General features: G+C 42.3%; 1 protein-coding gene across 1 annotated transcript in view; it reads right to left on the bottom strand.

Annotated features, from left to right (window-relative positions):
* The window catches only part of Ireb2 (iron responsive element binding protein 2), a 36895-nt gene extending 27980 nt beyond the window's left edge, over window positions 1–8915 (bottom strand). The window contains exons 1-2 of the mRNA XM_028785017.1: window positions 8741–8915; window positions 7269–7358 (exon numbers count right to left, since the gene is read on the bottom strand). Coding sequence (XP_028640850.1) covers window positions 7269–7358; window positions 8741–8759 — 109 coding nt within the window. The 5' untranslated portion in view covers window positions 8760–8915. The remainder of the gene's footprint in view (window positions 1–7268; window positions 7359–8740) is intronic.
* Window positions 8916–14560: the final 5645 nt, after the last annotated feature.

The raw sequence follows: 14560 nt of genomic DNA, 5'->3' as shown, positions 1-14560 counted from the left end.
AAAACAAAACAAAACAAAACAAAACAAAACAAAACAAAACAAAACAAGGAGACCAGTTTCACGTAAGGATGTCATTGAAGCATGCTGAAATCTTTCTAATTCAGTGAGACAAAGTACACATACAGCCTCACTGCTTAACAAAGTACAAAGTACAATGACTGTGATGGATGAAAAAGCTGTAAGGAATCACGCTACTTGTAAGGTAGTTAAAAAATAAACTTAAGAAAAAGTACAATAATTGCTTGGAGAAAAACATCAGTGATATTATTAGAGTTGCCAAGTTAAATGAAGTAGTCACTTTTTTCCCCAAGAAGTTTTCACTTGAAGACCCAACTCACAAACCACGGCTATTCAAATGTGAGCATTCATTCAGCAGACATTTCTCAAAAAACAAAGTAGTAGGCATAATGGCATACGCCTTTAGTTCCAGCACTTGGAAGGCAGAGGCAGGCAGAGCTCCTGAGTTTAAAGCCAGCCTGGACTATATAGTGAGTCTCAGGACAGGCAGAACCATACATCAAGACCTTATCTTAACAAGAACAACAACAACAAAATGAACATAACTACTAATGATCTAGTGCTACATTGTCTGGTCACTATAGTTATTCATCTTTGAGATGTTATAAAGTGAATCATGACTATTATGGTAGTCTGATAAGAATGCTCCCCCCCCAGGCTCATATATTTGAATGCTTAGTCACTAGGTAGTGTATTATTTGAAAGGATTAGAAGGGTTAGGAGTATGGCCTCATTGAAGGAACTGTCACTTCGGGTGAGATTTAAGATTTCAAAAGACCACGCCAGGCCTTGTCTGTTTGTCTCCTCCCCTCCCTACAGATCAGGACATGTAACTCTCAGATGCTTGCATGCTGCCATGCTCCCTCCCATAATAATGGACTAAACCTCTGAAACTGTAAGCAAGCCCACAATTAAATGCTTTCTTTTATAACAGCTGCTTTGGTCATGGTCTCTTCACAGCAATAGAACACTAAGACAAAGATCTTTAAAATATAGTTTAAAACAACAACAAAATCATAGTTGTCAATTTCACCATGGTCTTCCTGAAATGGTAACTGGTGCTGCTCAGTGTCACTGAAGAGCCTCAATATGGTGCCAGCTCCTGGACTAAGACATCACTACAAAGAAAGCCTCTTGCTAGGGCCTAGACTCTACGTGAAATCTCCCTGGAGACTTTACATGCTATGTCCTATCTTTTTCTCCAAATCTCAACATGGCCCATGAACTCTGAAAGGACTCCTGCCTATACCAGCACCAGCCCTCCTAAAGCACATCCATGTTGGAGTAATGTTTTTGTGAGTAATGTTTTGTGATTATCCTTGTATTATTTACATGCTGATTTCTGAACTAGCAGAGATCTTATTACAGACCAGATTTTGTTATTGTTAAGCATTTTCTGCCTTTGTATTTTGTAAACAGTGTTCTTCATCACTTTCTGATTAGTTAAAAGAAAAAGCCTATGGCCTATAGCAAAATGTAGAATAAACAGTAAGGTGGGACTTCTGGAGAAAGGAACTCTGAGGAGTCAGATGAGGAAGATTCAGCCATCTGAACATGGAGGAAAAAGCAGGCTGGGAAGGAAGGAGAGGTAACTAACTAGCCATATGGAAGAACTTAGATTAGTATAAACGGGAATAATTGAGTTAGAGCTTTCTTTAGCACAACGATGCTATCTTGGCTATCTCTCATTTGCTAGAAATATGTGAGTATTCAGTAAGTATTAGCTGGATAAATGAAATGGGGTTTTAAAGAAACAGACTTTGCTTCTCAGTGGGAATATCTACAATTCTATGAATCTAGTTAATCCTTTACAGATATTGGTAATTTAAGCTGAGAAAGTATGCTAATTTGTCACACTTCTGAAATAAACTCAGGAAACATAAATATCCTTGTGAGCAGTAACTCTGTAGGTCTAGCGCTAAGAGTCTGCTATCATATATGAGTGGAAGTTGATGAAAGACAAACCTAGATTCTCAGAACAAGGGCAAGGCTAAATGGCTGCAACAAGACTAGGCAATACAGGGTTGAGAATATGGCTCAGCTGTAGTTGACAGAATGGTTGCCTAGCATGCATAAATGTTGGGCTTGCTCTCCAGAACCACATAAGTAGCCTGCCTATAAATAATCCCAGCACTCAGGAAGTAGAGGCTGGAAGATCAGAAGTTCAAAGTTGTCTTCAGCTAATGAGGAGTTCAAGCCCAGCCTGGGCTGAGTAGAATCATCCTAGGAAGGAATAAAAACAACAAAAACAAAACCCTGAGCTAGGAGCTGAGGTTTTGTACTTGGGATTTGGAGCTATTTACAAAGTAAGCAGACATAGATGGCTTGCCTTCAAACAAGTGATTTGAATAGAGGGGACAGAACCATGAAGTCTCTGGGAGAAAAAAACAAAGAATGCCATCAGTACTGGCCCACTCTCTATTTCCTTAAGAGACAACCAGAATTAGCCTGGGAGTTGTATACCAACACAATAAATTCTACTTTGGCTAAGCTAGTGTCACTTTTTTATAATCTAAGAGTCTAATCAGAAACAGAAAATGAAAAGCAAAACTAAAGTCAAGCTCTTGAACATAATGTACCAAGTTAAATGTAGACTTGTTCCTGATATCTACAGACTCACATTAGGTAATCTTTACAAACATATGTACTATGTATACATACTGTAGGTAAACTATTTCACTGCTTACCCATCCCACAATCCTTTCCAGAATCCAAGATTAGAGAATACATACCCTTCCAGCAGGATAACTGGATCAGCAAAGGAAAATTGACAAATCCAGTTAAAGCAGTAGGTGAAAAAGTCACCCAGAGATACTTAGCTAGATAGCAAGCCATTTACAATGCAAAAAGAACAGTCCAGTGGTCATATTGGGAATGATTCAAAGTCAGTTCATGGAATTATATAGATAAAGGCTCAGGTAGACAGTAAAAAACAAATAACAAGACCAGGAAGCCTTCAAATTACAAACAGCCTCTGGCTCTGACTGGTTTTAATAAGACTATACTTTTCCTCTGCCTTCTTTGCATAGTATCATTTTTCTAACAAAGTATTTGTTCTTTATAGTCCACAGTAGAGACTGGGACAGCATATACTAAAAGCATGAAAATAAAAGTGTGTGACGGAGGTGAAAGGAACCACACAACTTCAATGTAACAATTCTATGTATCAACGGCTTGAATTAAAATTGTGTGTGTGTGTTAGAATCCAGGGATGATTGTGTAACCATTACAGGCTGTAGCAAGGTACATCTAGCCCTTTCTACTGAACTTGGCACTCCCTGACTCCGAAGCCAAGCAGATTCAGACAGCAGGGATACCTGTATTGAATGACATGGAAAGGTGTGCATAATATATTACGTGAAAAAAGGTCACAAAGCAATACACATTGTAAGAATATTCATGCTTTACATATGTGTATAAAAATGTGCCTTTCACTAGGCATGGTGCACATGCCTTTAATGCCAGGCTCAGGTAGGAGGATCTCTGTGAGTTCAAGGCCAGACTGGTCTACAGAGTTCCAGGACAGCCAGGGTTCTGTTACACACACACACAAAAAAACATTGTCTCAAAAACTAAAACAAAATAAAAAGTGATTTTCTATTTTATCTGTGAAGAAGGCTGTATCTTGTTTGAAATTCTTATAAACCACAAAACACTCTACTAAAATGTTAAGTACAGATTCCTTTCAGAGAATGCAGTGTAGGAGTTGGTTTTGGTTTGGTTTTTTTCCTAGTGTTGGGAATCCACTCCAGGGCTTTGTTCATCCTCTATCACTGAGCTCTGTCCTCATCCCTTGGTATTGGGAGACAGAATCTATGTAGTTCAGATTGGCCTCGAACCCATGACCTCTTGACACTGACCGACAGACATGTGCATGCCTGGCTAACAAGGTAGGTATGAATACAGTGCTGGCTTTATCTCTCCTTACTATAGTTAAGAAAGTAAGTAGTCAGGAAGGAAAAAAGAAAAGATAGTGAAATGACCTAAAGTAACGGGCCTCAGGCTTCGTACTCTACACTAGCCCGTCTCTTCACCGTCCTCCCCATTACTAAGCACGTCACTCATGACTTACACTGCTGCTCTCTATGATTATCTGAGGTTAACTGCCGTCCACATACCCTCTGTTCAATGGCAATTCAACTGCTTCAGACAGCAGACTCTATTACAAGCAACAGAGACCATTCTCTGCCTTGGGAATATGTGTATTTTTAAACTCAGAGAAGTCAGTCACAAAGATCTCTTAATTCTACTCAGTATTCTAAAAGGTACCAAAGAGGCAACACAAAACTTTCCAAAAGGGATGTCATGTCAGATCAAAATATAGTCAATGTCTCAGGAATGTCTACTTCCATGCTCTGAATATAAATTGGAGAACTAAAGATACAGTGAACAGAGGCGGGCTCATCTGTGATTGAGGCTACTGTGGTCTATACATAGTTATATAACAGCTTCATGGAGAAACCCTGTCTCCAAAAATAAATAATTTTTAAAATATTTTTTAAAAATAAGATAAAATGGCACTAGAAAGGGGGAAGGAGCAGTCATTAATTTGTGTCACACCTCATCTAAGAACTATGAAGGGCATCAGGTAAACAAAGCAGATGGTATGATGGCTTACTTAGCATCCATTCTCAACCAATTCTACCTGTTCTTCACAAAGAAACCTAAAACTGGCTTTAAAAGTATTTTACTTGTGGTTATAATAAATGTGACACTGGTTAAGAAAATGTTCCATAAAGATGTCCATAACAGTGTATCTGCCATCAGAGATAAATTAACTTTTATATTATTAATCATCTCCTATCATGTTCTAATTGCTTGATTCCCTAATTCTATGTTTATCATATTCTATGTTTATGTAGGTCGTCTTCAAGCATATTTCCATAAATTATCCATAGAAATTATTTTCAAGTCAAAAAAACCCATTCCTATATATGGTCTTTATTAATCATTCAAGTTGGGTTAGACAAACTTTTACACGGATGAAGATGTAATTTAGTTGGTAAAGTGCTTACTTAGCATACAAGAGGCCCTGGTTTGACCTCTAGCACTGCCTAAATCACATGTCGTGACACACACATGTAAGCTCGGTACTTGGGAAATGGAGGCAGGAAAACCAGAACTTTGAGCCCAGCCTGGGCTACACAGTGAATTCCAGAATAGGCTGGGCTACATATGACTATCTAAAAAACATAATAAATCAAACCTAAAAAATTCCCTGAGGACAGAGCGGCGGCTTAAATAAGAATGGCCCCAATAGGCTCATACACTTTTTAATACTTGGTCCCTAGTCAGTGGAACTGTTTGGGAAGAACTAAGAGTTGTGGCCTTGTTGGAGGTGGTATGTCACTAAGGACAGGCTTCCAAGTTTCAAAAGACTGGAGCAGCCCCACTGCTCTTTTCTGAATTGTGGCTGCGTCTTAAGATAAGAGCTTCTCTGCTCCTTACAGCAACACTATGCATGCCTGACAGCATGCTGCTAAGCCCCCTGCCTTGATGGTCATGGACTCTAAACCTCTGAAACTGGAAGCCTCAAATAAACTTTTTCTGTAAGTTGTCTTGGTCATGGTATCTTATCACAGCAACAGAAAAGTAACTAGAATCAGGTTTTGTTTTGAAGAAAAGAGTTTATGAAAAACTTAGTGTGTGTGTGAATAATACACATGTATGTATGTATGTATGTATGTATACACACACTCACACACGTACGTATGAATGAATGAATGATATGCCTGTCTGTGTATGTGTGTATACAGAGATCAACGTTAGTTTTCATTATTGCTCTCCACCTTATTCTCTAAGAGAAATAGGGTTTCTCACCAGAGAGCAGTGCTGTTTTGGCTAGAATGGCTGGGCAGATGGCAAATGAGCCAGGGTCCTGCCGGAGTCTGCCTGTGGAGAGCTGGCAGATATACATGATGATGCTGAGCTTGGTATGTGATGCTGCAGGTCTGAGCTACAGTCCTCAGGCTCTGTGGCAAGCAGTTTACCTACTGAGCCATCACCCCCTCCCTTGTTTTCTAAAGCCACTATAAAATCGTCATTACTTACAGGACAGAATAAATAAAAGCCATAAAGTATAAGAAAATATTCCATACTCTCTTATCAATACAAATTACCGTAACAGAAGGTAAAAGGCTGCTGCTGCCATTCTAGAGAATAGTTATTTTTGAAGAGAAATCTAATTCTAAGACAGCGATCTTCTAAGATATTAAAAATACCTACACTGTCTCACAATGCACATAGATACGCTAGACACAAGGAATATTCAAATTCATAAAAGTCTGCAGTATTTATAAAGGAGCAACAAAACAGGACTAAAGAAAAGCTCTCTCCAAACTGTAGAAAGCTGGCCACAAATTTTTTTCAAAAAAAGTTCACCAGCAACCATTCCTCCAAACAGGTTTTCTATTCTTTGGTCTGGTTAGAAAAGTTGCTCAGCTGTCAACTAAATCAAAAGCTGAGCTTGGTGAGACCTTCTTTCAGTTCCAGCACTGAGACAGGAATGACAGTTCAAGGCCACCCTGGGCCATTTAGGAGACTGTGTCTCAAAACAAAAGACAACTGAAAAAGTTAAGACCCTGTCTATCCAATGGCCAAGAGGTTAACCATGTTCATTCTTCTGAGAACCCAATGAAAGGTTTGACAGGAATATGAAAATGTTTACCAAAGTGTCAGAGAATCACACCTAGAAGTGAAGAACAATTTGAACCAGTGGGCTCAGTTGATAATTCTATTTAAAGATGATATAAAGAATAACCAGAGGCTCTGGGCAGTAGTGGTCCATGCCTTTGATCTTAGCACTTCGGAGGCAGAAGCAGATGGATCTTTGAGTTTGAGACCAGCCTGGTTTACAGAGTAACAGGACAGTCATGTTCTACAGAGAAACCCTGTCCTGAAAAAAAACAAAAATGAGACAATAACGGGAGCCACTGACCATTGAAAAAGTTAACACACACTAAGTCACTATAGAATATTATGTTTTCTTTTAAAAATAAGATTAGCTTCTTGGTGGGGGGTGGGGGGGAGCACCATCTAATTAACTAAAAGTTTTAAAGGAGAAATCAAGAATGGTTTCTATTTTCCTCAACCAGAAGTCCCAAAGGAAGTTTTGTAACTATGAAACACGGCCTGGTGCCCCTGTTGCCACATGGTGGAAATAAATGTACAATGTCTTCAGCTCACCTTGACCAATGCATTCTAACCACTAGAAACTAAAGCCCACGGAAAAAAACATAGAGCAACATTACCATACTTGGTGCCTCCAAGTTTAGGGACATTGAAGAACTTCTTCTGTGAATTGCCATTTAATGTTTCAATAAGGTACTCAAAGGTGTGTCCTGGAGAAGAAAAAGCACAAAGGCCTTTCATTAAATACATTCAGAACATTAAATACAGTTACCAAGAACCTTATTCAAAGAGAAAACACCCAAAATTTGGTTCAGCAGAACTTTGTCGCTTATGAAAATGTTGCATATTTGCATTACCCAGTAGGGCAGTTATGGGCCACAAGCCCCTACTAAGCGCTTGAACTAAGGTGGCAGGGATGGAGTGCTGACTGTGCCACACTACAGGCACAAGACTAGTCTCCATCATACTCCAAGAGTACAAGTTCAAACTGTGACTCTTGTCAAGGAGAAACTAGTAAGACAATTTACTACCTTGTCTGTCGACACAGGGTGTGTTACTAAAACCCAGATTGGACATCACCTCACTGAGCAACCCAGGAGAGCCTCCAACTCGGGGCAGCCATCCTCTGCCTCTTCAACACTGGGATTACAGGAATGCCCACCCAGTGGCTTTTCAATCTTAAAAATGTTAAATGTCTGCATAGAGACAATAAGCATGGTTTAAATGATGTACAAGCATTCAGAAATCATGCCCTGAACATTGCTTAAGTACAGAGAGAATGTTTTGAGAAAGCCATTGTTAGAGGTTTTCAAAAGGCAATCATCCAACAATAGAATACTAAAGTTTTTTTTAAAGTGCCCATCAAAATATCTTGATAAACTGGCACATTAGATTCTCCTAAGAGACATACCCTTAATGGTTCTGCACTAACTGAATATGCCCCCACTCAGTGTTGTGGGAAAGGGTTAGGCAACCTTGGGGTAGAAAAAAATTCACTATGCTGCCTCATTACGTGGATGGGTGAGACTCTTAAACATTCGTACGATCTTCTTCCAAAACCAGAACAGATAAGCACAGTCCACTCGTGATGGAGAGTGTTTTTCTTTTGTGGAGGGAGGTGGATGGGGGAGGAGACGGCAATAAAGAATCAGGGAAGCGGCTAACGTTCAGCCTCGACAGCCCCTCCACTTCCAGGAGCAAAGAAAGAGGGAGAGACTCCAGGCTGCTGGGTGCAATGAACAGCCAGCAGAGCGGACCCTAAACAAGGGACCCTCGGTGCTCACAAAGGGGGCGGGTAGAGAAAGACGTGGGTTTGTCCCTGCCCCGGTAGCTACTCCAGGGGGCCTGGAGGCTGCAGACAACAAGCAGCGGCCCCGGCCAGGGGCGGAATCAGCGCCCGCTGGAGAGCGGGACGCCGGAGGGGAGGCCTGGCTTTCGCGGCCTCCGCCCCGAGGGGAGAGAACGACCAAGCCCTGAGGGCCCGGCCGGCCCCCCTTCCCCCGGTGACCGTAAGAAAAGCCAAGCAAGGGCCACGGCGTACGGCAGCGCACGCCTCCAGCCGCCAACGCTAAGGCGGCGGCCGGGAACTGACCTGCACTTGGGGAGTCCATCGCCGGAGACCATATTATCCCTGCGGGGAGGGGGCCGGCGGGGGAAGGAGGGGGAGGCCAGGCCGGGAAGATAGGGAGGAAGACGGGCGGACTGGCAGGGGGAAGGAGGAAGGAAGCAGTCTCGCGCAGACACCGCGAGAGCCGCAGAGCTGGCCCGGGGTCCACGCTCGCGGGATTTGCCGGCTAACTCTCGCGAGATCTTCGGACCGGCGAAACAAAGAGAGAGAGGGGCGGAGCCAGCTAGTAGGCGGGTCTCTGCGCAGTCTCTGTTGTTCTCCAGACTGGGGTGGGGGCGGAGCCCTGAGAGGTAGTCACTTTGACGACGGGACGCCATAGGTTCCGTTACTTTGTTATGACCTAGAAGTATTCAATGAGATTTTGAAGTCCAGCGATGTCTGAAGGGTGTCTTTTGAAGGAAAAGAGTCAGGATTAGGACTCAAGTTCTCCCTGCATGGTAAAGCCTTGTGTTGAGCTGTGATATATGAGGTGCCCACTCGTGCATTCTCAAGAGACACATGGGCAATCAACTAATTGAATGAATTAAAATTTCCAAACTTTCCTATAACTTCGACCTTTCTCTTCCCAGGATCTGTTAATCGTGATTGTGTCTTAAGTCCCTCTGCCCCAGCCAGGGAGAGTCCTTATGTCTTCCCTGTCTGCTTCTGTCTTTTGGTTAGCGGGCTCTTAGGAGTTGCCTGATTCGTCCTTCTCTTCCCCACTCCTATTCCTTCCCAGACTGGTTTCCGCTTTAACATTTTAAAAATGTCTTTGTTAAGGTAGGCATAACTATTTACTAATACATTTCCCAGTCCTCCCTTTAGCTGTTTGTTTGGTATGTTTGTTAAGACATCAGCTTCCAGGATTCCAAACCTATCCTGCCTCTAAGCCTACTTCATCTCAGTCTCCTCTGCCAGGGCCTTTCGCTGCCCAGCCATTAAGTGTACTGGCATTAACTCTATCTCCTGATGTAAGCTTTGCACCAGATTTCATTTCTCTGGCTCACTTCACCTCTCTATTGGTTCCAGTTATCTGTTCATATGCTAATACTCCCTAACCTACCTAGAACTCAAACCCGTCTCCTAAGCTTAAAGGAGTATATCCTAACGCTTGTGACCACAGCACCTCTTATGCAAAACCTCTCCAAAACCATCACCACAACCACCACCACCCAAGCCAGTGAGTCCTTTTGTGTCACCTTTATTGGCAAATGCCACTGCCTAAGCACAAGCCAGCACGCTGTCCTTGACTCTTCTCTTCCTTTACTGTTGCTAGAAATCCACTTGATCTATTCACTTCCTAGTTATTTTGCTCGTTACCACTCTGGTCTTAACAACTGTGACAATCTTCTCAGAAAGTCTCTAGGGCTTGACTATTCTCATAATCATCTCCATGAAACTGAAACAAACTAAAAAGGACACAGGAACCAAACTCACATACCAAGGAACTGAGTCTGGATTTGAACTGCATTCAGATGGAAGGAAGAGCTCATGCGTAAGGAGTTCGTGAGGCTGAGTAGTGCCTAGCACCTCTAGGTATCTCAGTTTCTTTTCGCTTGGAACACTGCCATGTACTGTTGCCTAACCCTTACCCACTCTTTCAAGACTCGGGTTTTTTGTTTTCTTTTTACATTTTAAAGATTAATTTATGAGTGTATCTCAATGTTAGTGTCATGTGTGTGCAGGTGCTCAAGGAGGCCAGAAGAGGATACCTTAATTACCAACCTATCTCTCAGATCTCATGGTTTTCAGTATTTAGTGTGAGCTTTTGAAAATTTGTTTGTTGTGGTCCTGGGGATTGAACTGAGGTCCTCTACAAGAGCACAGGTAGTCTTAATTACTCTCCATCCCCCATGGCAGTCTCTCATACATCCATGCTACAACAGTAAAATTCAAGAAATTTAGCATTGGTATAGTACTATTAATATTTACACTTTATGTATGTGAAGAATCAACCTTATTAATATTCTATAATCAAACACTGACATCATTTACAACCAAATTTTAAAATTTTGCCAGTTGTTTCAATTGTTTATCTTTGTTTTATGTATTTGTTTTGAGATATGGTCTTTCTGTGTAGCCCTGGAAGATCTGTGTTCACTATGTAACCCTGAAGGGACTCTAGCCTGCCCAAGCATGGCAAACATGGTTCTGGCAGGCCCTGTCCTTCTCCTCCATTCCCTCTGCCTTGCTGAAAACTATTAGATTACACTTCTAAAGCAAGAAAGCAAGGTCTATTCCCTTATCTGGCTACTTCTTCCTCCTGAGGCTGATGACAAAGGTCCAGCTATTAAAATATTGAAATCCAGCAATCAAAAGCCCTCTTGACCCACCTAATTAACATGCCCAATTAAATTTAAAACCTCATCCTAACGTGGGTTTCCTGATTTACCTTTATAAACCGCCATTTGCCTACAAGGCTTGTCTGTTTATCCTGAGGCAGTCCTTCGCTCCCCACCCCCACAAAGATGCCCCTTCCACCCTTTCTCCCTTGCCCTCTCTCTCTTGTCTTTGTCCCCATCCCTGTCCTCTCTTCCTCTAGGGCAAATAAATCTCTTTTTTGCTGAGAACTTGGTCTTGGGGGGTCTTGAGCTGACTCAGATGATCCCTAAAAGCCCACACTAGCTTCAAACTTATGGCAGTTCTCCTGCCTCAACTGGTGTTACAGACATGTGCTACCATACCTAGATAGTATTGCTTTCCTAGAAACTTCCTCTCCACCTAACATCCAATCCTGTCTAGTCTGGGCTTAGGATAGTTTTTTTTTCTTTTCTTTTCTTTTTTTTCTTTCTTTCTTTTTTTTTTTTTTTTTGGTTTTATGAGACAGGGTTTCTCTGTGTAGCCCTGGCTGTCCTGGAACTCTGTAGACCAGACTGGCCTTTAACTCAGAAATCCACCTGCCTCTGCCTCCCAAGTGCTGGGATTAAAGGCGTGCGCCACCACCGCCCGGCTTCTTAGGATAGTTTCTTAGCTGCTTGTTTTCCTTGGTGCTGTTGGTATTTTTCAAAGCATACAGTTGTTTTGGAAAATGTTCATGAGTTGGAGCTTACCTCATGTTTCTTCACGCTAAGGTTCATCAGGTGAGTCCAGCCCTTAGCTATTGCACCACAGCAGTCTCAGATACAAAGTTCATGAAAACTTACACAATCAAGTTCTTTAAAAAGTATTTATTTACAATGTTTACGCTCTATAATGGCAAACACTATAAAGTGACATCACCACACGAGCCACTGGAACGACTTGTACTGAGTGTCTCGGTGATGTCACCTGGGGCTTTAGGATGTGTACAGAGTAAGCACTAGATTACTGCTTGTAACAACAATAGAGGCAACCTCAGTGCCTGCCAAAGGAGCCTGCGTTAAAAAGTCCAGCGTGCTCACAGAAAGGTACACTACGAGATGTTGAAAGTGACCTTGAGGCACCTGTATGTCAATACAGATGAAAATTATACAGTATCATTTGGTTTTAATTTATTTTTAATAATTTTGTAACATGTATGTAATGTATACCTCTCATATACCCCTCCTACTTCCTCTGAAATCCTTCCCAACAAGTCTCCCTCTTATTCTCCCTTCTCTTTCATGATCCAGCGAGTTCAGTTAGGGTCGCTTACCTGTACATGGTTGTGGAGTCGTGTACAGGATCATTGGTAGCATACCCATGGTATATATATGTACAACCCTGAAGAGAAGCAGCGTTCCCTCCCCCAGCAGCCAGTACTCATAATATTTTAAGTACCTTCACAGTTCCGTGTTTGTCCACATTTGTAGGCTCCTTGGCAACATATGGCTCTTAGGCTCTGGGTGGAAGCCCTACGACAGAAGGAGCATTTGGGACAGGAATGCTATGTAAATGATGCTGTGTTCTTTCTCGTGTGTTGTATCAGGGGCGCCTGATTTTACTTAGTTCCCTTTCTGTTGGTAACCAAGGTGTCTCTTGGGGTGAGGGTAGAAGACACAGGGACATTTTGTTTGGTTTTATGATTTTGCTCTGTAGCACAAGCTGGCCTGGAACTTGCAGTCTTTCTGCCGCATTACAGGTATACACAACCATGCCCAAATTCATCCTCGGCTCCAAACCAGAGCAGAATGTTAAGTCCAAGTCCACAGGACTCTAGAGACACTGTTTACCCTTCCATGTCCCAGAGGTAAGATGAGGTCTCCGGTCTAGTAGAGGTGAGGCTGGAAGCTCTCTCAGCCTTTGGAAGTCTTAGTCTGACCTTAGTAGCTAAGGCCTGAGGTCTCCCATGTTCAGCCAAAGTATAGTTTAGTTCCATTGACCAAGCCTGTTTTGATTGTTGATGTTTGCAAAATAAATAGCATATATTAGATTTAAAAAAAACCATGGTAAATATGAGTGCCTGCCATTCTGTGGATCACGTTTGAAGCCACTGCTGAATCTGACCATGGGTAAGATAAGAGTGATTGATGGCCAGCCCTTGATATGTGCAATCAAAGAGAACTATTGTACAGCCAGAACAGGTCACTGTGTGTTCTGCCAGTCTAGCCAAAGGAATGCCAATTAAGAGTGTTTTTTTTTCTTTTTACTAGTAATAATATAAAACTGTAACCATGTATAGAGAGAAAACAGGAAAATATACAATTTCATTTTTTAAGTTTTTAGAAATGAAGGTTGCTGGGATTACACTGGGGAGGCTGAGGCAGGAAGATTGCCCTGAGTTCTAGGCTAGTCTGAGCTATGGTGTGAGAAATTCTCTTTAAAAAATAAGAAGAGGTTTTGTAAAGTCACTGAAATCTCTGCTGGGCGCATATGTTGAAGACTGTTGATATAGGCTTGTGCTGGAGAGAATCTTTCTTGTAAGTGTTCTAAGATACAAAACAAAACCCGAAGAGTAAAGGGCTGAAGAAATGACTTAGTGGTTAAAAGCTCTGGCTGTTCTTCCAAAGGTCCTGAGTTCAATTCCCAGCAACCACATGGTGGCTCACAGCCATCTGTAACGGGATTTGATGCCCTCTTCTGATGTGCATGAAGACAGAGGTGTTAGCATTTTTTTTTATTATTTATTTATTTATTGTATGTAAATACACTGTAGCTGTCTTCAGACACCCCATAAGAGGGCATCAGATCTCATTACAGATGGTTGTGAGCCACCATGTGGTTGCTGGGATTTGAACTCATGACCTCCAGAAGACCAGTCAGTGCACTTAACCACTGAGCCATCTCACCAGCCCCGGTGTTAGCATTTTGTCTAAGCTCCACCCCACAGTTACCTGGCAACAGTCAGGTGGGCCTGACTCATTATAAGAGGTGCTGCTTGCCCTCTTAGCTCTTTCTTGCTCTTGCCTTCATGCTCCTGCTCTGTCCTCTTGCCCCTCCTTCCCTCCCTCCTTCCCTCCCTCTCCTTTCTCTTCCCCTCCCCCAGGTCCTCATGGCCAGCCTCTACTTTTCTACTTCTCTGCTCTCTCTGCCTCTCTCTACCTCTACTACCCTCTTAACTCCCCTCCCCATGCCCTGAATAAACTCTATTCTATGCTATACCATCCTGTGGCTGCTCCCTCAGGGGAGGCATGGGCCCGCGGAGGCACTCCCTTTCCCCACACCTTACCACTCCACCAAAACATACTCCTCCTCTATCTTTTTATAAAACACATCAAGAGGACTCATGTGTAAATACATCTTAAAAAAAAAAAAAAGAGTAGCCGGCGGTGGTGGCAAATGCCTTTAAGGCAGGCCGATTTCTGAGTTCGAGGCCAGCCTGGTCTACAGAATGAGTTCCAGGACAGCCAAGGCTACACAGAGAAACCCTGTCTCAAAAACAACAACAACAAACAAACAAAAAACAAA

Source organism: Grammomys surdaster, unplaced genomic scaffold (genome assembly GCF_004785775.1).
Source record: "Grammomys surdaster isolate TR1022 unplaced genomic scaffold, NIH_TR_1.0 125076, whole genome shotgun sequence".
In the NCBI taxonomy this organism is placed as follows: Eukaryota; Metazoa; Chordata; class Mammalia; order Rodentia; family Muridae; genus Grammomys; species Grammomys surdaster.
This window is presented reverse-complemented; position numbering and strand designations above follow the sequence as displayed.